We start from the raw sequence: 24,652 nt of genomic DNA, 5'->3' as shown, positions 1-24,652 counted from the left end.
TGAAGATTCAGGAAAGCACAGCCAACGTGGGTTTGCGGTGTTTCCAAAGACTGGACAATAAATTTTCAAATCCGGTGGCACCATTGTGCAGGTTCTTAATTTCTCATATTTTAGGACAGCGTGCGTCGCTGTGCTCTCGCAGGTTAGTGTCTGGCTTCCTGTTTCACGCATGCTGCACTGGACAAATCGATGCAATTCAAGCTAAGATTTTAATATCTGGTTATCAGCGGGAAGCGCCATGTGTAGCATCCTTTCGGATAAAAAACTGACTGTTTAGGAAAACTTGGTTTGGTTTTATGATATTTAATGTCCCAAAGCGACACAGGCTGGCGATAACGCAGTGGAGGGCAGCTGATAATTTCTGACCTCTGTAGTTCTTTAACGTGCGCTGGCATCGCATAGAACACTTGCATATAGCATTTCATTTCGCATCCACCAAAATACAACCGCTGTGGCCGGGATCTAACCTGAGTCTCCCGGGCCAGCAGCTGAACACAAAAACCATTGGATACTGCGGCAGCATTACTATGCAAACTAGGAAGCCTCTGGCCAGAGACGCAATGAGTCCAATGGTATAAACCGATGAAGGATACCGGTTGGCTCAAAATAGACTGCTCTTTGGGATATTCTACGCACCAAGTGAACTGTTGCGGCGTGCTCATCCAGGCACTTTTCAATGCGATCCTGACTAAGTGGCTCTGACATGGCAGGCATGACACTTCGTTTCGCGCAAAAATTGGTATCAAGAAGAAAGAATATTGCAAAATGGCCTTGCTCATCTAGGAATATCATCAGGGGCACAAACCAAGTGTTACGGTTCCGGGAATTTCGTGCCAAGCAGCCTAGTAATACGACAGCATGAAGCGATAAGGAAGCATGAGGTCAGCTGTTTTCAGCCAGCTAGCCAGATGAGACAGCATGAACGCGCCGACGCCGATATAGGCGCGGCGACAGCCGATGAAATTTACGATAGTTTGGGATGACGCTAGACCTGGGTTACATAAAGCCATGCGTCTATGCAGTGTGGAGTAAAGATGCCGCGCAGAGTGCCGAGGGAAGAGCGCCTCGCTATAGTTTACATGGCCCGCACAATGTCACAGCGAGAAATAGCTGCTACAGTTGGACGGCCGATTTCCGCGGTAAACTGAATTGTCCGGGCATTCAGAGACGAAGACCGGATAGATGATGCTGCACGCGCAATTCCGGACCGGACAACAACCCCAGCAGAAGATCTCCTCATTGTAGCCGCTTCAGTCGACGGCCCCTTCCTGACAGCGCGCCAAATATGCGATGAGCTTGGGCTACAAGTTAGCACGGACACTGTCCGCAGAAGACTGCGTGAAGCGGGCATGCAAAGCCGGGTCGCAGCAAGGAAGCCACAGTTGGAAGCTTCGCATCGCCACCAGCGACTTCAGTTCGCTCAAGAACACGAAGGCTGGACGACGGACAACTGGGAATACGTCGTTTTTACCGACGAAGCGACGTTTTGTACGCGGTGGGACCAACGCCAAAGAGTTCGGCGTCCTGAACACTACCGGTAAGTCCTTGGTGCATTTTATACCCATGCGGTGCTGACAAGTCATTTCTTTTTTTTCAGTTACGATGACCGCTACGTCTGGGACATGCGCACAAGCGGACGCACAGCCGTGAATGTTTGGGGTGCAGTCAGCTACCAGGGCCTGGGACCATCCACAGAATTTCAGGCTGTATGACAGCGGACTCCTACGTGGGCACATTGGAGCATGTGCTCATGCCCTACGTGCTGGATGGGCCCTTCCCAGAGGGATTCTTCTGGTTTCAGCACGACCGCGCCCCCATCCACACTGCAAGAGTTACACAGGAGTTCCTGGACCGCCAAGCTATCATGCAGCTTGAGTGGCCCAGCCGTAGCCCCGATCTAAACATAATAGAATATGTTTGGGGCATGATGAAGTTGAATCTATCGAGGCGCCTGGGCTCAAGCTGCACAACGGCGGACCAGCTCTGGATTGCCCTACAAGAACAATGGGAGGTCTTGTGGGCAAGGATAGAGGTGGTTAAAGCGCTCTACAATTCGCTGCCTGAGCGAATGGACGCAGTGAAGAGCGCACATGGCGGAAGCACGCGATACTAGATTGTCAATTAGACAGAATGTTCTTTGTACTATGCTTTATTTTATTTTTTTATTTGTTTGCTGCCGACAAGTGTTCCAGCCTTTATTTCTCGTTGAAACCACGACTGCTTCGTTCCTATTTTGTGCTTGTGCTCAAACTCCGCTCGTTTCGGTTTTGTTGGCGCTTCTCGCTAATCACCACACATCAAAAGCTTCGTGTGAATTGCATCGACGTGTCTTCCTTGCTCATGAGAAGAGCAGCTCTTACGCACCTGCACTGGATCTCCAGTGCAGCGTGGGCGAAACAGGAAGCCAGACACTAACCTGCGAGAGCACAGCGACACACGCTGTCCTGAATTATGAGAAATTAAGGACCTGCACAACGGTGCCACCGGGTTTAAAAATTTATTGACCAATCTTTACAAACGCCGCAAACCCACGTCTGCTGTGCTTTTCTGAATCTTCATTCCTTTCGATCACCGGCTTTAAGGCCGACCTGGATAAGCGCTCGAGCGGTCAGAAGCCTCGCCACTTTAACGCTTTTTTGGAGATAAGCAAACCGCAACGTGTTTTGTGCGCCCGCGTGAGCCCCGGCTAGTAGACAAATGTCGCGAAAAAGTCAAGTCAGCACTCTCACCCCCGCCGGCTAGATACAAGCGAAGGAACGTGAGTAGCCAAATCGAGCTGCGCTCCAGCTATCGTCAGCCACCGCAAACATACCGAAATATTATCTCGGCACGGTGGCTCAGTGGTTAGGGCGCTCGACTACTGATCCGGAGTTCCCGGGTTCGAACCCGACCGCGGCGGCTGCGTTTTTATGGAGGAAAAACGTTAAGGCGCCCGTGTGCTGTGCGATGTCAGTGCACGTTAAAGATCTCCAGGTGGTAGAAATTATGCCGGAGCCCTCCACTACGGCACCTATTTCTCTTTCTTCTTTCACTCCATCCTTCATCCTTTCCCTTACGGCGCGGTTCAGGTGTCCAACGATATATGAGACAGATACTGCGCCATTTCCTTTCCCCCCAAAAAACCAATTATTATTATTATTAACAGCGCTATAAACAGCGCGCAACACTTCGCGGCGCTGGCGTCAGTCCAAGCCGCTCCCGGCCACGCTTTCGGTCGTTCGTGGTAAGCGTGCTGACGATGGTACGGATGGTAACGTTTCGACACATTTTTCCACTGCGCGCCAAAGGACAGAGCGTTGTAACTGCTCGTTTACGAGCCTCTACGTCCGTGTACACATTACAATCCGTATTACACCACTGGGTCGTAGGCCACCTGACACAGTCTCGTCCCATCCACACGCAGCGCCCTTAAATAAAGCGGTTTCTAATGCGGCTGTTTCGAGCATAAAGTTGAAATAGTTTGGCTCCATAACACTTGCGCAGGACGGTCGGACAATCGCGGGCTCGATACCGGCCGCGACGGTCGCCTTTCGATGGAGGCGAGACGCTAGAGACCCGTGTACTGTGCTATGTCAATGCGTTGAAATTATACGGAGTCCTCCGTTACGGCACACCTCAAAGGCTGAGTGGCTTTGGATGTTAAACCCACAAAATCAAGCCAGAACGTAATCGAGGCCACTGCTGGTGCGTCCTCAACAATTTCGCGCTGCGTGACCGCCTGCGACGAACGTCAAAACAAAGACGACAGCCACGGTAAGCAGGCTGCGCACTTGCCTGCCGCAACATACGAAACCTCCCAAAATGTCCAAAGCTTACTTTCGTTCGGCCATAATGCGCTGCATTTTTCTTCTCACACCGTTAGGATGAGTGGAGGAAGGATGACAAAAACAACTCACGTCAGGTCCGCAAGTCGCACACTGGAGCCGGAAGGAACGGCGTGCAGGCAGGAAGGCTGGAGAAATTAAGCCACGCGGTGTTCCAAGTCATCTCAAACATTTCACTGCTTACAAGTGATGCCACACTCTTCGTGTGAACTGTCGTACGCAACAGACTTCAGTATTTGTCAACACGTGCATCATACTGACTTGCATCGAACTTCGCGGTGGCGCGGCTGGCGCTTCGGGTAGCCACAAGCGCGCCAAGACAAATTTAAAAAGCGGTAGCGCAAAACTTTTAAGGTGGCGCTAGTGAAGTGACAATAAAATAATCTTTAAGATTGGTGGTTCCTAGTCAGATGGTGTCTTCGGCTGACGGCACTCGTGGAGTTTTCCGCGCACTCGTGCAGTGCCCCACGTTCGGCTGGATGCCACTCGTGCAGTGCCGTGCGTTCGGCTGGGACGAGCACGACACGAGTGCGCGCCACTGCGCCACCGTGGAGACCGACGGTGGTGCGCGCGCGGTGCAATCCCGTCGTGCAGCTCGCGCTAGCAGACGTCGCGGGCGGACGATGCTGTTGGCGCAGACAATTCACTACACAGTGGCCGATAGGAAGCATCGACGAAGAGGAAAAAAACACGAAGTATCACAAGTGGGCATACTTTAAAGAAATGTTGAATATTGTAGCGGCTGCAATGCATTTATTCGCGCTACAATCATGCAGCCACCGGCCTGTGAGCGCTGTGCCTTGACCGTTTGAAAAAATAAAAGGTTCGTCAATATTTTTAGTGCGGCGGACGGCAAATGCGGTTCATCTGGCACGCCTGCACTTTATGACATCATACCTTTTATCAAACTGAGCATAGGATAAAAGATATATCAATACAGTGACTATGTGGGGAGCTGAGATTGGATTGAGAATCGTCGGCAAATATTTTCGGAAGTCCCTCTAGCTGCTCTAAAGCGTATGCATCAAAACCGGCAAGCATAACGCCGTGGTGTGTCTGACAAACCTGCACAAGCACAGTCACAGTATTTCATGAGCATGGTCGTGGTTCCCGCCTTGCCCACCATCGCTATGAACGCCGTTCCTGCGCATTGCTAGCTGTACAAATTGCCGACTGCAGTCGTTGGCGTCGGCTGCTCGTAAGAATGGCCTCCGAGATATTTCAGAGTCTCGGAGGCCATCGTGAACAGAGGGCAGAAAGAGCAACAGCACGATGAGAATGTTTTGCACGTTCGGCTGAGTTGCAAGTGGACGTGCCACTCGTGCAGTATTTGACGTCACTTCCTAAGCACCGGCACGGAGGCAGTGCGGCTCAGCCGAAGACACCAAGACTTTAGGCAATGCGGTCCTGTTCAAGCAAGGTTAGAAATCAAACAACGTGGCGTAAGGAGGCTATGTTGTTTCTGTCACTGCTAAATATGCAGGGAAGTGACACAATAAGCCAACAGTTCACGAGACCGCCAGAGAGAATTGAGGTGTTCTTCAGTAAGTGTAATAACGAGAGGTCAGCAAAGCCCTCATTTTTACTTCTCCCTCACCCTCGCTTCTGAATTCATCTAGCCACGGTACCATGGCCCTCCGTCGCCCTGGCCCTCATTTTGAAAACTTATCCGGCCCTCCCTCACCCTCAACCTAACTTCGAAAAATTTGGTGGCCCTCCCTCGCCCTCATGCTCACATAGTCAACCATCCCTCATCCTCACTAACAGTCGTTTTAAAACTGTAGTTATTTTCTGTAGTTGGCAGCTTCCCGCGATATTGCTGAGCAGTAAGCATAAAAGACACGCCGTCCAGGCTAGATGCTAGGTGCTTACATTCTTGTGTGTGTGCGTGTAGTAGGTGTTGTTTTATCAAATACGTGCCCTGAACTTATAACATTTCGTTCTTATATATATATATATATATATATATATATATATATATATATATATATATATATATATATATATATATATATATATATATATATATGCACTGCTAAAATGAGTCAGCGCGTTGTTGTGTCTGAGTACAAGAACTGGTGTACGCCAAGGATATATTTAGGAAACAATGCAGTAGCATATTTACCACGACAATTACAATAAGTGCTAAGCACAGAATAGTGCTGTGATCAAGGAAAGTTTGTAGGTCGCTTCATTACCATTACCCGATGGCATCGCGATAGCACTGGATCTTCTGAGTTCAACGGCTTCTAATCTTCCGCCATTTCGTGCGGTTTGCTGAATGCTCGTATGATGACGCCTCCACGCACACGGATGGAAGATGATTAAGACCATGCTTTCAAAGTAGAGCGAAAATTCAAAATTGCGGATAATGGAGGTCCACTGCTAATTGTAGAGGACTTCAACGCCGCAAGCTACTTACGGGGATGCTCTTATGAGATTACGAAGGGAAAACACTGCAATTCCGAATACAATCGCGAATGAAGCGCTAACGATCCTAACAACCCCAAGCGAGCCTACTAGAATGGGCAGTTGTGGCTCTAAGAACACTAGTCTGGATTTTTTATTTTTTTATATTGATATACTGTCAACCCCAACCGGGGTATTTGCAGGGGTGGGCGCACTTCTAAATATGCCCAACTTCCAGATAAAACAGTTTTAGGATAGTAAGCAGTTGTACAATGAAAAGGATGGGAAGACAAGAACAAATTCTAGGTAATCAGTTATACAGAACAAGGTAAATATTACCAATATTTTAACAATGTTTAGTCAGTTTTGCGACCATATACTCTGCTCGGCAAGCTCCAAAGATATGAGGACTGTCGGCTGCATTAGAATTTAATCGTCAAGTGCATTCCATTCGCGCACTGCTCGCGGAAAAAAAAGGAAAAATAGAATGTGTGATTGCAACAAAAAAATTCATCAAGTGTGAGAGGATGTTTGCGGCGGGTGATTCTGGACTGGCATATTGACGAAGTCTTCAGAGTTAAGCTTAAATGAATTGTGCAGAAGTAAGTATAAAACTTTCAAGCGGTGCAGTTCAGATCGTATAGATAAAGGCTGAAGTCCTGCGCGATGCAAAAGTTCAGTAGGGTAATCTGTGCGTCTGTACTGGTTATAGATAAATCGCGCAGCTTTTCGCTGCACCCTTTCCAGTGCGGCTACGCTAGTGCCTGTACAAGAGAACCATGTAATGTTAGCATATTCTAATACCGGGCGTATAAGCGTAGTGTATGCCAGAAGCTTTATTTTGGGAGGCGAGTTTTTTAAGGCACGTTTGAGGAAAAAACAGTTTGTTCATTGCCTTATTTGCTACATACTGAACGTGCGTTGTCCATTTCAGGTCGGATGAGATAAGGATGCCCAGATATCGGTATTCCGTAACAGTTCGTAGCGCAGTGTTATCAGAACCATAAGTGAACTTAAGCGGAATTTTTTCTTTGTGACCCTAGCTAAAAATTCAAGATATTCTGCTTGGGAAAATTTGAAGGACGACTTGGTGAGCGATCACTTTATCCGTCAGACTGCAGTGGAGTGCAACAAGAGCAGCGATAATTAAAAAAATGAGGTAATGTCAGGGATGCAGGAGCGAAAAGGATGAGCACAGCGTTGAAGATTATGAGGCATGCGCGAAAACGCTTTCGGAGGAGGCGGAAGCTCACACCAAAAAGATTAAGACATCGGAGGGCGTTACTGCGGGTCAATGGCCCACAATAAAAGCGGGCCATTAACCCACATTTATTGCATCTATGGGAAGCGAGGAGAGGTCCCACAAAGAGGTGAAGGAGGCAGAAGCTAAACAGGAAACTGAGGGAAAGAATAGCAGTGGGAGCATGCGGACTAGTATACCTTGAATTTGTCCAAGGCTATCTGGCACTACCTCTACGACTCTTTCCATGGCAGGCAATCTCAAGATAAACTGGTCCATTCTGAGACGCCTGATGGACCCAGGAAAGAGCAAAACAGAGCACAAAACAAATCTGTTGAAGGCCGTAGACAACTTCAAAGGGAGCGAAAGGGAGCTCACTGCAGAACTTAAAAGGAGATACATACATTCGGAGGGTGTCGGCCTGGACATGGAAGAATACAGGGCCACACAAAATGAGGGTATCGAAAAGGAAATCACAACCTTTGAGGCGCGTGCCACGCTCGTGGGCATGAGGACTGATACCTGCCCTGGCGGAGATCGGGTTACCATCAAAATGCTAGCTAACCTGGACGACAAGACGTTGGAGGCCACCACGGAATTTTTCAAAAAATGCTGGTCGGAAGAAAAAATTTCTGAGGAACGAAAAACGCAAAAGTTATGTTTATTCCGAAATCCGGTAAAGATATAAGTATCGAGAATTTGAGGCCAATGTATTGCCTACGTCGTGCACGGGCAAGTTGATGAAAAAAGTCATATATAAAAGAATTTACAGACATTTAGGTAAAAGTGGCCTCTTCCCAAACACGATATCGTGTTCATCCAAGCCTTTCGACTGAAGATGTACTTAACAGCTAAAAGACGAAATCATCAACAAACCTAGAGGCTATCATACTAGAACAATTCTAGTATTAGAGCTGAAAGGTACTCTTGATAATGTGAAGCATGGTGTCATTATCATACTCAAAAATTTACAGAACTGCAATTTTGGTGTAAGGACGTATAATGATATCAAAGAATTACTCTCGAACCGAAGAGTTAGGCTCAATGTCGGAAAAGTAAAGTCAGAATTCATGCGACTGGGGAGTAGGGCAGCATTTTATCTGAAATGCAAGAAAAGTGAGAACACGCTGGACGTCATAATACGCAAAGTATATAAAAGAGCACCTGGTATCTCGGCCAACGCAGGAACAGAAAGATTACTACACATGGGTATTCACAATACTGTAGATGAAATTACTGAAGGCCACTCGATATCGCAAAGGATTAGGCTGTCAGAAAGCAGGAGAGGGAGGGACGTACTCGATAGACTAGGGCTCGCATGCATTTGGTCTACGGAGGACAATGAGGACTGGCGAGATAAGCTTAAAATCAAGATCGGGGTACAGCCCATTCCTAGAAATATGGACCCCCAATATATTATGAAAAGAAGGAAGGCTAGGACAAACGTTATCAGGAGAACATGGTGCTGTGGAGGTGGAAATTTGCGTGGACGCGGCAGGACCGGTCAACGGGATATCAGCGATAGCATGCACGGATGCGCCATGGAAGCTAGTTAATGGGGCAACAATTCGATGCCAGAGAATCAACCAGGCTGAGGAAGTGGCGCCAGCTTTGGCGATGGTTTCCAGGAAGGTCTCGTGTGTAATTACGGACTCCCAGACTGGTTGCCGTAACTACACAAGAGGAAGGATTGCTATACTCGCAAACAGAATACTCAGAACTAAAGAAGACAGTCTTTAAATTCACAGTCACATGAACTACAGGACACTCTGCAAATGTTGGAAACCAGAGCGCTCACGCCGGTGCTCGCGCGCAATTTCCTCGGGTCCCTCAACATTTTCAGGAAGATGATTATCCTGAAGCATTATTAAGCTATAGGGATTTACCCCAACGTTTGAGAATAACGAAGAAAGTACATGCCGAACCGCACAAGAATCTAAACAGGGAGCAATTGACCATTTTAAGGAAATTGCAATCGAATACTTACATAAATCGTGTCTAATTCAGCTATATGCTTCCAGATTCGTACGATACGCATTGCGCTTTCTGCAGTGAAGTGGCTGACTTATACAATATGGTATGCGCATACCACAAAAACCCAGCTACACCAGGTGCAATAACACAACAAGTGAGGACTGGGAGGCGGCGCATTCCAGCTCACACTCGGAGGACAAGCTTTCGCTGGTGAACCGGGCAAGAGCGGCAGCAGAAGCCAAAGGACTCGTGGAATCAGGGCCCGCCCTACCATCCTTTGTATTAAGCGTTTCTCTCTCTCTCTCTCTCTCTCTCTCTCTCTCTCTCTCTCTCTCTCCCTCTCACGAGAGAATGGCAGTTTAACACGCCGGTACGTGATGAAGACGACGTTGCAAGCACAGTTCGATAGCTTGGCAGTTCGTACAGACAGGATGCTAATATTTCTCCCAGCTGATTGCTCATCTGAGGGAAGTGTATGAACTGACCGACTTGAAACCGGGGTGGCACTCCCTCTTGATGACGCGCTCAGCCTTACCTCGCGTCTAGTTCTCTGTTGGTCTGTCTTTTTGCGATGTGTTTCGTGGCATTTCCTAAAAGGTTAGTAAATAGTTTAGTTAACGTAAATAGAATATATTTTTAATCTAATAAATATCATGCCTAAAAAAGCTGTGGGGATAGCGTAGTGGCTTAAAAAAGCGGCCAGCGGAACTGATTTTTTAGCGCCGCCACGGCTTCGGATCTCGCTCCCCCAGCTATGAAGATTTTATTTCTTGAGAGTCTTCCCCCAGAGCGGTGCCGGATTTCCGCTGGCAATGAGGCTCTTGTGCTGTCGTTTAAAATAAAACATTAGTCAGTGCACTTGAAAATCAAACGGGTCGCTAAAATGTAGCATTTGAGCTGAACAATGATACACTAACTCCCCGAGTCTGGAGTGAAATATTCCTGTGTTTGCCATTTTAGTTCCCTAGCGTTTCCACTCCGCCGAAACTGGTTGTCTGTCTTTCCGAAGCCTGCTTCTAGACCGTGGGCCACATTGGTCACGTGACGTTGTGATGTCATCGCAAGCTGCTCAGAGGATTGTGAGCAAACTGCCCACCGTGACAGTTAAATTAATGACTAGACGCGAGAGATTCCCCAGGAACAACATGGGTCAGATAAGCCCCACCCATGGCAGCACCTGCAATCGCAGGGAAGTGGTGCGTAGCTTAACCGCTGCACCTCTGCTCCAGGAGGGCAATCAGGACTCCCAGGGATGAGTGAAAGTAGAGAATGACCAATTATACGGCAGTACAAGTTTAAAATGATGCAATATTACGCAGACTTACATCATATGATATATAAACCAATGTAAGCCAGTTCAGGTCAAGCCAAAGCATAGAAAGTCAAGATAAACCAGGCAAGATCAGAGCGAATAGTGCTAGCAGACGATAATTCGTGGTCCATGATTTTTTTTCTTGCACTTCTACACATTACCCAGTGAAAAAACACAACACAGCCGGTCCCAAACTACAAAAGAAAGTTTTGTCGTCTTGTCGTTACGACAGATTATTTTGTAGTATTGCGAATTTGTCTCTTGTTGCGAAAGAACTGACTCTTTCGTTACGACAGAAGACTGCTGTATGCTACAAAAATTCCTGTTGTTGCCACAAGAATTTCTGTTGTCAGGTCCCAAAATACTACAGGAAGCTGTTGTGACAGCAGAAAATTTTCTGTTGTGTTCTTCGATAGGGTACTTAGAAGGCGGAGTGCCAATTCCCTACCGTGTCTGCAAGATATTTGGTTAATAAAATCAGGCGTGTGATTACGCGGTCACACGTCTAACCAGGGACGTAAATAAACCAAGAGATATTCCTGTTATTTGGTGAACAGTACAACTTTTCCTTTTTAACACATCGTACAATGCCAGGTGGAGCGAGCGATGATTCAGACCAAGGTGGTTAAGATGGTGCTTTGTTTCCATGGTAAGACTACAGTGGTTGGCTTCACCCACCACAATGCGGCACCGCTTTCCTATACCGCAATTCCAGCGAAAAAAGAAAGAAAATACATCTGTACTGATCTACTCCCAGTGCTAATGAAAAAATTCCCCACCAACGTCGCCAACAGCATTTGATTTGACAGTAGAATTTCGTATAAGCACCGTTCGCACTGCAGCCAGTTCGTTGAAACCTCACTGACCTGAAATTGGGCTTCATTCCGAGAAACAAGGCTTAGAACATGGAAATTCAACAGTCTTACTAGGTATCATTTGCACATGTTTTATTACCTTCTGATTATCTGACACACTCGGCGCTGATAATAAAAATGTTGACTGCGGTTCCATGGTACCAGTTGGACCGGCAGCCGCCCGCATTGCCCGGCCAGTGCTCCCAGGTTGGCGCACTACACATGGTGTTTCACCTATGATTTTACAGTATATTTAAAAATAGGCTTTTAGAGTTAAAAGAGCGCTTTTTCGGCATCGCATTGTTAGCGGTGTAGTATATCTCGGTGACAGAGAAGGCATGCGGCTCCCCGCCTTTCGTGTTCTCCTCGTGTACCTACAGACTGCAGAAACTACGTTTTTCCCGGGAACCTTCACCCTAAGACCTAGCGCTTTAGAACGGCAATTCATAAAGGGCTACGCAAACAAAAACGTTAGCCTGGGCGGTACGGTTCGAGCCACTAACCTCACCCTCAGACAGTGTATTTTGCCCTAAACCCTCACCCTCATCTTATCTTCCATCCGTCGCCTTCACATAACCATGTCTTTCCACTCTCACCTTCTTCTTGACGAATTCTCATGCGCCCATCCTCCCTCACTTCACAGAGTGAAATCCTCACGAGGTGAATGTGAGGACGCCCTCATGGATGCCCACCTCTGGTAATAACAGCCGGGTTGTACGACAATAAAATTATTGTTTTCAGGAAAGGAAACACCAGAGAGGCCCAATGGTGAGAACGTGAACTGCGCCGTGAGCGAAGGGGCCATGGAAGTGTCGAAAAAACGGGCGAAAAAGAAGGCAAGAGAAAGAATCGTGATAGTGAAGGGTTTCAAGTAATTTTGATGATTCGAGGGTATAGATAGCAGAATTCTGATTACATAATTTCTAATTTCGAATAGTGTTTAAGGCACTATAGCATACATGGAGCACCACGGGAGTATGCATCGATCGAGCAACTAATTAAAATCAATTTATCGTGTCATTTTGGTTTCGGTTTCCGCATATGAGGTGCGGTTAATGAAAAGAAATAACATATAATCGCAGTTTCGTTTCACTTTACAATAAGCCCTACCAGACTGCGTCATGAATTGGACTCCCTTGAACATGTGAATCACATGAACTCGAATTTGACATCGTAGTCAGTTCGCCCACTAAAAAACGCAAATGAAACGACGTATATAGACCGATTTCTTGTCTCTGTTCTTGTTTACTGTCTTGTGAATTATTCCGAGGCAAGAAACAACCACTATTTTAATGCACGCTGTAATCACGCAGCACATGGCGCCTTTTTCTTTTTTCGCCTCAACCTAAATGCAGCCTGACCGCTGAGCCGTCACGCCTGGGAAATGGCGGAGCTTAGAGTTTTTGCTCCGTTATGGCGTAAACCGTAAATATGCCAACTACGGAAACTATGACCGTACTACAAAGCTACAAGGCATGAATGGCGACTGCAGTAACTGCAACGCGGTATAGTACCGGATATAAGAACCCGGTTATTTCAAATTATCGGCTACAGTCAAGCCCACTTATTACGTCTGCAGTTATAACGAACGCTCGCTTATTACGAACGAAGGTGGTGCTACCGTCATTATATGGATTACAGCAATAGCATTGCGTCTCATATACAATGACCGGCCATATGACAGCACAATTCGGTTGGAGCGAACGAAGGGGCGCCGTTAAGCTTGGCCCCGCAGTCGAAAAACAGGCCCGTGGGGGAGGGGGGCAGCACTGAGGCAGGGCTGGGTTGATGTCGAAAGTGGGAGACTTCTCTTGGCTAAGCGAATCTTCTGTGGGTCAATCAGAGAGGGCGAAGGAGTCTCGTACTGTCGGAAGCAAACGTCTGTGTGATCTGCGATGCCTGGCGGAGCGAAGCGAAACTAGGGTGCCTCGAGGCGAGCGGATATCAAGGCACCCTAAGAAAAACTGCATTGGTGCGCCTTCTACCGTCACAGAGCGTGATGTCGAGGCTCAGTGATGCTGCCGCACCAGGCGTGCCGTGATCATCGGCGCCACCCTTTGTAACGGCAGATGGCGCAGCACTGCAGTTTTGCTTCGCTCTGCCACGCATCTCAGATCCCTCCAACTTTTGATTCCAACAGAACACTAAAAAAGGTAGGTTTAGTGACTAACGTTCAGGCTAGTAACTGCTTGTGACATATGTTACTACGTAGGTAGTAACTGTAGGTAGTAACTGCAAGGTAGTAACGGTTACTACCTCTGAGAGGTAGCAGCAGGACTTACCTTTAGTAACAGTTACTACCCTTGGGGCAGTGTCTTCAACTACCCTTAGTAGCATTTATTAACCGAGAACGTAGTAACAACAACTACTTTTATATCAGTTAATACATTCGATGATAATTACAGGGACTACGTTTAGTAACATTTACTACCTCTGAAGGTAGTAACAGCGACTATACTTTAATACCTTCGAAGGCAGAGACAGGAAGTACCATTAGGGACGTTTACCTCTACATAGCAGTAAAAGCAACCTCTAATCTGAATGCTGGGTAAGATGCAGGCACTGCCTCATCGCTGAAACACTTTGCTTTGCAAACATATGACTCCAGAGTTAGGAGCAGAGCTATCCGACGTATACGTCGGATAGTTGGTCGAGTAAAGAAATCGTCGTTCCTCTATTAACGTGCCGGTATTCTTCGCTGCACTTCGTCAGTAGCACTCCAGCTTGGCGGCAATGCAGCAACCTGAGGCGTGCTCGGAGCTCGTCGAACAAAATACCGGCAGTTTATGAGCACGTTCAACTTAAAGCTGGCAAGGAACCTTCGAGATAATGAACAAACATCAACTACCACAACCTGGAAAAATGTGGAAGCAGTTGCACGAGGCCGCGATCAATTGAGATACGTCTTGTCGCATCTCGATCGCGTCACAAGCAAAATGATATAAGCCGCCTGACGGTGGATTTGAGCGTAAAAGAACAAAAAGTACAAAGATGCCCGGTGTTATCTGATGGTATACGCAGTAAATCACTCCAGAGCAGCATCTGCAGCGGCTCCAACGTGAAGCAGATTAAGCCTACTAATAGCGAGCGGAGCGCTCCAAGGGTGGCGGGCGGCATGTCGCTGCAGGAATCACATCGCAAGTGTGGGTGCAATTTATTCTGGCTTCTATAGGTTACAGATAAATTCATCTAATGCCACTCCTTTTGAGTTCTATATATTCAAGTTCGACTGCATAGTCGGACACAACGTGGTCCTCAGTGACCGTCACACTGAGTTCCTCCGTGACAAAACGTAGTTCGCTGTTAAATCTTTAACTAACACCTAAACTAAAAGCTAACCATCAGACGAAATTATAACTACAACAATTTTGATGCCTCTGGCTACTTTGATATAGTCGAATATTTAAAAAATTTCGGTGATGTTTAACCCTTCTAATCCTAGTTGTATAGACGGAAAGCTCTGTTTGACCCCGATGAACTCTCCGCCGAACGGATGGTGTGCTTGGTCAAACGCACGTTAAACTCAGATTCTGATACTTCAGTGAAGGCAGCTGAGATGGCCAGGGAGTCGTGGGGTAGTGGGTAGATGACAGCGGACCGTTTAGTGCGGATCTTTCGGTCTCAGATCATGCCGCTTGACATGCTCGAGCTGTTATCTCTACAGTCGGCCAGGCGGCTTACAGGGCGAAGCGCATCCACCCAAACGCACAAGGCGCAGCTCGAATCCGCTCTAACTGTGGGTTCGTTTGCGTGAACTGACTCACTTGCATCACCGGGAAAGGTGGGCGGCGTCGGGGCGAGATTGCAATGGATTTTTACAACCGTTGAAACACAACAAACGTGCAGCCATTTTAAACTTTAACGTTATAACAATTATGCTTTTGCACAGCCTAGCAGCAACACGTAAGAATGCAGCTTTACGGGCAGTATACGCCAGGAAGGAAAAATGCGTTAATTAGTAAGCTGGCAAAGAAAACAATTGATCTCATTTACGCTCATGACATCAGCAGCAGCATCCGCAGAACTAAGCCCACTGCAGGACAAAGGCCCCCCTAATATATCACCAATTAACCCTAACCTGTGCCATTTGCGATTATGACGTAATGTGTGAAACAAATGGTGTCTCAAGGCCTGTCCACGCATGCGTGAACGTCCCTGTGCAGAGTGCCGTTGCTGCGCCGATTCTATCGCACGACTTTCCGGATCCGCGCGGGCTAAACATTACTCTCTCGATCGGACGCGAGGCGCAGAGCAGCCTCAACTGGTCCAACAGAGTAGCACAGCTTCCTTCCACGCCGGGAGAGAATGACGCAAGCCCTACTTCGAACGGGCCATAACGAGCTGTGACGTCACTGCCGCGTTGTGCCGCGACCAGCGCGCCATGCGCAGCAGGTCCACGAAACTCAGATAGCGAACCAGGCTAATGCGACGACTCAAGCATCGCACCAAATAGCGGCAACGTAAAACCTAATCTAAGTACTTCGCAGCAGTAGTGCATTTTAGCGTAGTATGATCAACATTCCGTTACCACAATCCCTTTTAGAAAGGCACCAATTCGCGAGAGCTAGATGGCCTGTGTGCCAGCTGCGGGCGCACTCTTGCCACTGCATAGGCGCAACCATGTCCTACTGCAAGTGGATCGGGGTAGCGCAACAGGGATGGCGCAATGCTCTATTATCTGTACTTCTTTCGCCTGCTTTTACTTCAAGATGTTTGCTCAATCTAAGCGGCGTTAATCTGGTAGGAGTAGGAGTATTCGATTTATCGCATTCTTGTTCTCCGCAGTGCATTCCTTTCCGTAAGTGGTTCAGTTAGAAGCGACCACTGCATAACACAAATTGTTAATCTCCCCAAATCCTGACGAAATTCGATGCCGCTACAGCGCAACAGAGCGTCACGGTCCCAGAACATCAGGCCAGAGTCCCGCCTGCAGACAGCCTGTATTTCATACGTCCATTAACGCGACTTATTATCTAACGGCGTGAACGCAGGCTTTTCTGCAAGCTTGCAGGGTAGAGAATCGGTTGGCCCCCCTGAGACAGACGCTCCCGTTGCGTCCGGTTGCCATGGACGACATGCTGATGCAGCGGAAGAGGCCCTTTTTCGGATCCCTGTGTGCGAAATAAGCGCCCTTGAGCTGGGACCCGCATGCTGTAGAATTTGGGGCACGGCACACGGATGAATTCGGTGCTGCGCAGCTGCTTCTGCACTCTTGAGCAGTTCTGAACAGCTGCCCTCCTCCCGACGGACATCGGTCTGGCCGGGAGCGCCACTGGAGGCACCGTTTTCCATCAAAGTACCAGCGGAGGACATCGCTGGGCTCTTTTCTGTAAAGGAAGTAAAAAAAAACATAGAGTCAGAATTACGCTTCGTTTTTGTTCGAGACACATAGCCGGGCACTCTTAGTGCAGACTATCCCGACAACAGCTGCGATCACAAAATGCAGGGCAGAACTGCTGCCAGGTTCACTGCGCTGTGCTCTTTTGTCGTGAATGGCAGGAGAACACTAACAGCTGTTCCACAGCGCAAAAACGATTTTGACCATTAACACAGCCGCTGCGTTAAATGTTTACGCTTATAAATCCCTTTTACTTGTTTTGAATCGTACTTGATTAGTACCTGCTTGTGTTCGATATCGTACTCGACTGGATCTTTTATTTTTGTACGATAAGGTTTATTGAGCGCAACTTGTGCAGATCTACGCCTTGCCTCTTCCTAAAATCATCCTAAAAAAAGAGTCCTCACTGAATCAAAGACTAATCTGAGTAGGTAAACCTCATTTAGCCCCATGCCTTCCTCAGTAAGGACATTTTTTTCTTAAGTACACAACCTCCATCTAACATTAGACTGTATACAGCGGCCACCATCACTGACAGCACACAATTGCCAAACTGCAAAGCGATATCTACAACCATCAGCAGTCTAACTATCCCCACTGCAGGAGAAAGACCTCCCCAACATACCATAAATTAACTCTTTCCTGTGTAAGGCTGCATTCGACCGCACCTTATCCTCGCGCAGTTCCTAATCTAATCCGCCCATCTGACTTTCGGCCGCGCACGGCTACGCTTGCCCTCTCTTGGAATCCCCTCCGTTACCTACCATTAGTTATCCTCTCGTCGCATTAAATGCCGTGACCATTTCAAATCCTTGATTTCAGTTACGATATGACATTAACTCCTGCTTGTTGCCAGGCGCCCGCTGCTGTCTGTGTCTAGATGTTACTTCAATTATTTTCCTTTCCATAGCTCGCTGCGTTGTTATCACGCTATAGTGAAAGTAACCCTAGTATAAGGAAATAATCCCGAGACACTCACACGACCAGCAAGGGCTACTTGTTTAGTGATTTGGGCCGACATAGAAGTTTGAGCGCTGTACTGCGAGAACGCCATCAAAACGGACGCGAAGATGAGTTGCTTAGTGTCCTTTCCACCTATTCGCATCATTCTTTACGTTCTCTAAATGCAGTACGAGATTCTATTTTAGCACGATAACACAACTGCACTGTGGGCGTTTCTGAGCACCAGTTTCAGAACACATGACCCCACAGGAGATCCACGAGAGCACTTAGTCCTTGGCCCACATTCTCAGTGGTATTCAAGGTCACGTTATAGTTTCCGAAGGCTCACAATCATTTTCTGCTACCGCACGGGACTAGTGTGAGAGACATTTACAGCTATCACCCTTAACAACAAAAAATTGCTCTGGCTCAGCACAGCTGAGTCAGGTTATACGGAGCGGAAGCTAGCCACTGCGGCTTCGTGCCGCCCTCTCTCATAGGGATCGGTAGCAGCAGCCCGGCGCCTCCAATGCGCTGTCGAAGAACTCGTCCCGGCGACTGGTTCTGGCTCCGTAGCTCTGCGTTGTCTAGGCTGTTGTTGCTATTGCACGGGACTTCCAACTGGCTCTATGTTGAGCCACCTCCGCCGTCTCTTGCGGATAGAGAAGTTACAGTATAGGGGAGCGAGGAGAAACAGACGAGGACAGAGAAAGGAGACGCGCCTCGCAACAGCCATCGTCTAACCAGCGAAGCGGGCAAGGCCGACGACGGCATGCACAACAGATACATCCAGTCGCAAGAGGACCCCGCTGCAAGAGGACTCCGAGGCCCTTTGAGTTCCCAGGTCCGTAGGGTCACGAGCAGCAGCCCTCCCCCGCTGTCAGTCTCGCTTTACCTAGGGGCAGAGCGCTGCCCTTTTATCTAGCAAAAGCAAGTCACTGGGTGAACCACGTGACACAACTGGCGAAAGCGAACGCTTGGAGCGATGGTCGGCGTAGCGGCGGGCGTATACATCAGTGCGACGCACAAAGCTGTGGCGGCTGCTCGCCTCCCTTTAGAAGTCTTTTCAGCAAAAGATTTGTCCTTCAGCTCTGCATGCGAGATGTGGAGTGTCGCTCCAAAAAGCAATCCATTTCATATACGGCTTCCCTGCGGGTTCCTTTTTCCTTACAAACTGCGTTTTGCACGAAACACTCTAACCAGACTTTCTGCTTGTTAAAATGCAGCGCATTAGTGACTGCTCCTCTGCGGCTGACAGCTGGTGTCTGTATGAGTTGGCTTGCCATCTCACCTGGGACAATTAACGAAGTTGACCGGACGGAAGCAGTGCTTTTCTGGACGCTTGGCCTCCACGCACTTGAGGCGACAGCTCTCCTTTGACGGAAAACTGTTGAGACCGCGGTTGCAAAGTTGGTGTCGATCAGATGTCGCCGAGCAGTGTCCTGTTGAATTGTTGTAGTAAAACTCTGGCTGCGTTGCACGGCAGTACGTGAAGACGGGAGGGCCGCAAGTACGTTCGCTCTGAAAGGAAGACATTGTTCTGTAGCTCGCGTTCCATAATACTGATGTCCAAATGTCTGGCGCGTCAGCAGATGCCTTTTTATGGCTAATTCAGTGCGCACAGTTGTTTACAGAGCTTTCTGTTGGATTCACGTTACGATATGTTTGCAATGCTGCATTATTTCATGCCTATGACTGCCACTTACATCATACAAAAACAAAACTTCACATGTCTCTCGGGATATGCGGTCGTACCTTTCTCACCCAGAACTTCTGGACGCAAGCATTTTTCCGCCGTAAAGAGTTTATGAATGTAATTGTTTTATATATTGTAAGATTTCGCTATAACAATCAGCATATGTCCGCAGAATCCCGTGTTTATCCAAGTGTTTCTCCTAGCAAAGTCAGCAGTCTTTAGACGACAGACACACCACGGCAATAGTACGACATTGAAACCTTTCACAAAGGTTCGTTTCGGACTTTAAAAGTATCCTAATCGTTGGACAAAGAATATTTTGCTGTTTTCCGCACGAATTGTGCCATGATTCAGCGAATTGTTTCTACCCCTATTTTCCCTGTCAGGACTGCGGTAAAAAACTTCAATTTAGTATCCATGAATGAAATATCGAGGCGATATCCCGAAAGATAAACAACCACACTGAATTAGTTGCTCTCGAGAGTCAAGCTCACCTTTTGAATGCGCAAAGGGCGCAAAGTGCCGCTCCTCATTTGGCGCACCTTTCCGAGAACCTCTTGCAGCTTTGGGAGATCTGAAAGGTCGCTAGCTTCAGTGGGCGCTGTAGCTTCGGCTGGGTTCTCGCTGTCCGCAAACGTGGGCTTGTCAGGAGTAACTGTCGCTTGTGGCGGCTCCTCGATGTCGTTTAGTGGGATCTGCGGCAAAGGCGAGTCCTGGTTTTCGCCGACATTTACAGTACTGACGGCCACGTCTTGCTCAAAGTGCTGCCGCATGGTGCTTACATCGCCGCTTCTCCGACTATCGCGAACCATTGCCGAGACAAGAAAAACGAGCGCGAGGCCACCCAGTAGCGACATCAGCGTCTGGTGGGGAAGCGACGGTCGCCAGGGCGCGTCTTCAAACGGCAGCGACGTAGACGAGTCGTCCTCCTCTTCGGCGTCCCCGCTTTCCGCGTGCTGACGGCGTGTCTCAGCGTCTCGGGCTTTATCGCCCTGGGTTTGGCTTGGGGCTGCGAAGTAGCGTATGACGTCTTCAGGGAACCATGGAGGTAGTTTGAGTTTGTGCCCTCCAAGGAGTTTGAAGATCGGCGCAGTCGGGGCTGCTGGCACCGCCGCGCTCGCTGCCGAGAGGGCTCCTCTTTCCTCCATGAAGTCCGACCGTTCTGGGCTGTCCGAGTCACCGCTGCCCTGCGATAGCGAAGACGAAGTGCTCGAACTGCGGCTCTCGCTGAGGCTGTTCTCGGTGCTCAGGGACATGGGCGGCGATACGTCGATTTTGCTGCGCACTTCCTTCGGCTTGTCCTGGGTGGGCGGAGAAGCCGAGGCGCCCGCTTCAGAGACTTGTTCCTGTGGCGTCGGCGTTGTTGGTGCCAAAGGCGCCGCAGGCAGTGGCTCCTCGGGTTCATCCATCTGAAACCTCAACGTCTTCGTGGATGCTTGCTTCAGAGGCTGAAATAAACTTTGGGTCGACTTCAAAATCCCGGGTCGCGACGGCGGGACCTCAGCGATGGGCTTATTCTGCTGCTCATCGCCGGCAGGCTTTTGCTGTGTTTCTTCCGGAGTATGCTCCATATCGTGGTTGCCGACTGCGCCTCGAATAGCGTGGCTAACACTGCTAGCTGCAGGGCGAGAGTGCGTCGTGGCCGCTCCACAGGCTCGTGCCTCGCGGGAGCCAAGCACGGCGCTCATTTCTTCTTTTTCAGAAACGGCAGGTTCCCAAGGCTCGAGTTTGGAAACAAATTTCAAGAGGCTCGGCGGTAACCTAGAAGGCGAAATTCAGAAGAAATCCCTCCAATGTTTGCTGTCGGATATATCACAAGTATGAGCTGGATAAGTTGCGTTAAGCATATTAACTATAAGATAACTGAATGTCATTGTCACTACCAAATCTGTACGATTTCGGCAAAACTGGGACGCCCAGAAAGCTGGGTAGTTTCTGGACAAAGAGATGAAAACCATCCTACTGTGTCTGCTAGAACCACGCTGAAAACGAAGCAGCATTTTAAAAGAAGAGGTTCGCGTCTTGGTTCGTCAATATGTGCTTTTCGCGACGAAAGCTTAGTGCAGTTCAAAGGAAGCGAATAAAGGGTGCGAACTGGGTCTTTTAACACACGGGTAGATGCGCTCAAGCTTGCTCATTTGCCCCAATCGGAAATAAAAAAAAACACAAATCATCACCATTATCATCATGATAGTCATCAGCCTGACTACGCCCACAACAGGGCAAATGCCTCTCCCATGTTTCTCCCGTTAATCCTGTCCTCTGGAAGCTGCGCCCAACGCATTCCCGCAGACGTCTTGATCTCATCCGCCCATTAACTTTTTGCCGCACCCTGCTACGCTTGCCTTCTCTTGGAATCCACTCCGTTACCCTTAAGTACCAGCGGTTATCTTGTTTTCGCATTACATGCCCTGCCCAAGCCCATTTCTTCTTCTTGTTTCCGACTAGAATATCATTATCCGCGTTTGTTCCCTAACCCACTCTGCCCGCTTCCGGTCTCTTAAAGTTACACCAATCATTTTTCTTTCCATAGCTCGCTGCGTTTCGTTAACTTGAGCTAAGCCCTTTTCGTCAGCCTCGACGTTTCTGCCCCGTAGGTGAGTAGCGGTAACTCTGAGCGTTACCGGTACTCACATACGGGGCAGAAACGTCATGGGCAGAAGCGTCTCCAGCGCCGAAAACACACTCCTCCTCACACAAAATTAGACACCCAGGAGATAGCGTGCTGGGTGTCTGATCCAAATGAATACTTTCCCTCACGTCGACAAACTTCACCTCATGCACCCACCTATATCCTGACACATGCCGATGGTTCCAGGTCCGCTTAACACTGCTGGCCTGCGTGGCCTGTCCATTCACCTACCCATTTCTCGGTAAGATTCAGCTGTTTTACATGTTTCTCTTGAGGGATACTGGTAAACTGCCATTCACGATCTGAGAGAACCTGCCTTATGCGCTCTACCACATTCTCATCCTTCTAGTTACCTGGAAGCTCATTCTTTAGCTCGAGGTTTCGTTAGCCGAGCAGGAGCCGCCGACGCATGGGGAGACGCTCGAGATCGAATGGTCGCGTATCACGAGATCACTCTAACACTATCGTGAGCAACGGATAACGTATCGCCCTCCGCACAAGTCTCTCACTAAATTGCAGCAGGTGACGTGGCGACAGCTACAATCCCGCACCTTCCTCTCCCCTGCCCACTTAGACCTGGTTCACCCGGGACTGTTCACGCCAGTATGCACCCTCTGCGGCGCTCCGAAAGCGGATTTTGCACACATTCTTTATTCTTGCTCTTAGCTCCTTCCACCAGCCGATTGGCAACTCACAGACCTCGAGCGATGGGAGGCTGCGGTGTCCAGTTCTGACCCGGCTGCCCAACGGCAGCTAGTGGACTGGGCTTTGGAAGTCGCTAAGAAGCATCACCTTCCGGCCACGACACGCATCCAAGAGCAATCCCATCACTAGGATGTAACAATTAAGGCTTGCTCTACTTGATAAAGTTTTTCACCACCACCATCCTTCTAGTTATTTCCCTCCGATTGTCCGGATCAGTTGCCACTACCTGCCCTAAGGAGACGTATTACTTTACCACTTCCAGCACCTCGCTACCAATTGTGATCTTCTGTTTCCTTGCTAGGCTGTTGAGCATTATTTTTGTTTTCCGCATGTTAATCATTAATGTTAGCTTCGCTACACAGATATTCAGACTGCAACAAACTGGGTTTCCTGCGGGGATTGTGTCAGCTGTGTGCGAAAAGTTGGTGCGACGGTACAAAGACATTCCCAACAGCCCTACTTCCAGCTCTTCCACGGGAGTGTTCGCAAGCCGACTGTTGTCATTCCTTACACACATGGTATTGGTCACAATCTCAAAAAGATTGCCGCATGGTGTGGGGTGTCTGTGCTGTAAACTGTCTGTCTCGCCTTTGAAGGTGCAGGGGGGTTCGATTCCCCACTTTTTCCTACGTTTTGTGTCTCGGCACAATTCATTTTTATGCCTATATTCATGTGTTCTAATATTGTTTATGAAATCCAATCAAATCAGTTTATTCAAACATCCTGAGATGCTTAGGGGCACGGACAAAAAGCCAAAGGTGGCTTAACGAGGTCCGTGCCCCTTACAAGGCATACAGTGAAAAACGCGGAATGTATGAAATACAGGCAGTGAATTAGCAGAAAACGCAGCTTCCTACAAGGCAGAAAGGTGTACAAAAGAAACAAAAAATTCAGATAACAAATGGCAAAGAAACTTGATGTTTCCGGATCATGAAAAAATGTGTACAGAAGTGGCTAAGAATAAAAAATTCACAGCAAGACAGTGAAGTGAAGAAAAAACGATAACAAAATAACACACACCGCTGTAACTGTGCTTATTTCACAAACAAAACAAAGAAACTCACTGCATTTCCAGGTACATTTCCTAGTTTAGAGAAATATACTGCGTAGATCTCTGAACGATTTGTTGAAGGCATCTCGTTTATCTTCACCGGACAGTTCGTTCAGGATAGCTGGCAGACGATATTTCAACATTTGTTTCCCGTAATCTGTGCAGCATACATCAACTTTCCACTTTTCTGGATTTCTTGCATAATACACAGGATAGTTCGTAGCAAGAGCAGCTAGCGCTGCTAAAGAATTGTCGTGTTTAATTACTTCCGACTTGTAATGACGGATCAGTCTATAAGAATATAAACACTCTATACCAATTAAGTTGAATTTCTTAAATAATTCGGCTGTGTGTCAGTAACGAGGGACTTTTGCAGTAATGCGGATAACACGCTTCTACAAACGCAACAATTGATTAAAATTGTCGAGCGTTGTGGTTCCCCAGAAAAGCGCGTCATAACTCATTACAGAGGAAAACAGGGAATTGTATAATAATACGATAACTGAGATGGCAAAAGATGAACAGTAGCGACGCAATAGCCAGTCTACGCGAGTGCTTCCCGGAGAGGTAGGTAATGTGGTCGTCCCAAGACATATTTTCAGCGAAAATTACCCATAATGTTTTAAAATGGGGAACTACTTCAATTGTAGTGTTGTTTATTGCAAGGGATGGAAG

General features: G+C 48.1%; 1 protein-coding gene and 1 long non-coding RNA gene across 2 annotated transcripts in view; both read right to left on the bottom strand.

Moving 5' to 3' along the window:
• The window catches only part of LOC144102029 (uncharacterized), a 167,402-nt gene extending 163,264 nt beyond the window's left edge, over window positions 1–4,138 (bottom strand). The window contains exon 1 of the long non-coding RNA XR_013308150.1: window positions 3,897–4,138. This is a non-coding gene — a long non-coding RNA (uncharacterized LOC144102029). The remainder of the gene's footprint in view (window positions 1–3,896) is intronic.
• A 10,776-nt stretch (window positions 4,139–14,914) lies between these two features.
• LOC144100609 (uncharacterized) lies at window positions 14,915–21,202 on the bottom strand. The gene is made up of 3 exons (XM_077633499.1): window positions 20,084–21,202; window positions 19,185–19,414; window positions 14,915–16,940 (listed from the first exon to the last, which is right to left on the bottom strand). The coding sequence occupies exons 1-3, from the start codon at window positions 21,158–21,160 to the stop codon at window positions 16,583–16,585; spliced, it is 1,665 nt and encodes a 554-aa protein (XP_077489625.1). The 5' UTR covers window positions 21,161–21,202; the 3' UTR covers window positions 14,915–16,582.
• Window positions 21,203–24,652: the final 3,450 nt, after the last annotated feature.

The sequence above is a fragment of the Amblyomma americanum genome, chromosome 8, assembly GCF_052857255.1.
Source record: "Amblyomma americanum isolate KBUSLIRL-KWMA chromosome 8, ASM5285725v1, whole genome shotgun sequence".
Classification (NCBI taxonomy): domain Eukaryota; kingdom Metazoa; phylum Arthropoda; class Arachnida; order Ixodida; family Ixodidae; genus Amblyomma; species Amblyomma americanum.
This window is presented reverse-complemented; position numbering and strand designations above follow the sequence as displayed.

Coding starts and splice junctions, on each gene's coding strand:
- LOC144100609 (XM_077633499.1), bottom strand. CDS start 21,160: ATGGAGCATACTCCGGAAGAAACACAGCAAAAGCCTGCCGGCGATGAG. Junction 19,415..20,083: donor GCCCTTTGCGCATTCAAAAG/GTGAGCTTGACT, acceptor TCTTCCTTTCAG/AGCGAACGTACTTGCGGCCC. Junction 16,941..19,184: donor AACTTCGTTAATTGTCCCAG/GTGAGATGGCAA, acceptor CTTCCTTTACAG/AAAAGAGCCCAGCGATGTCC.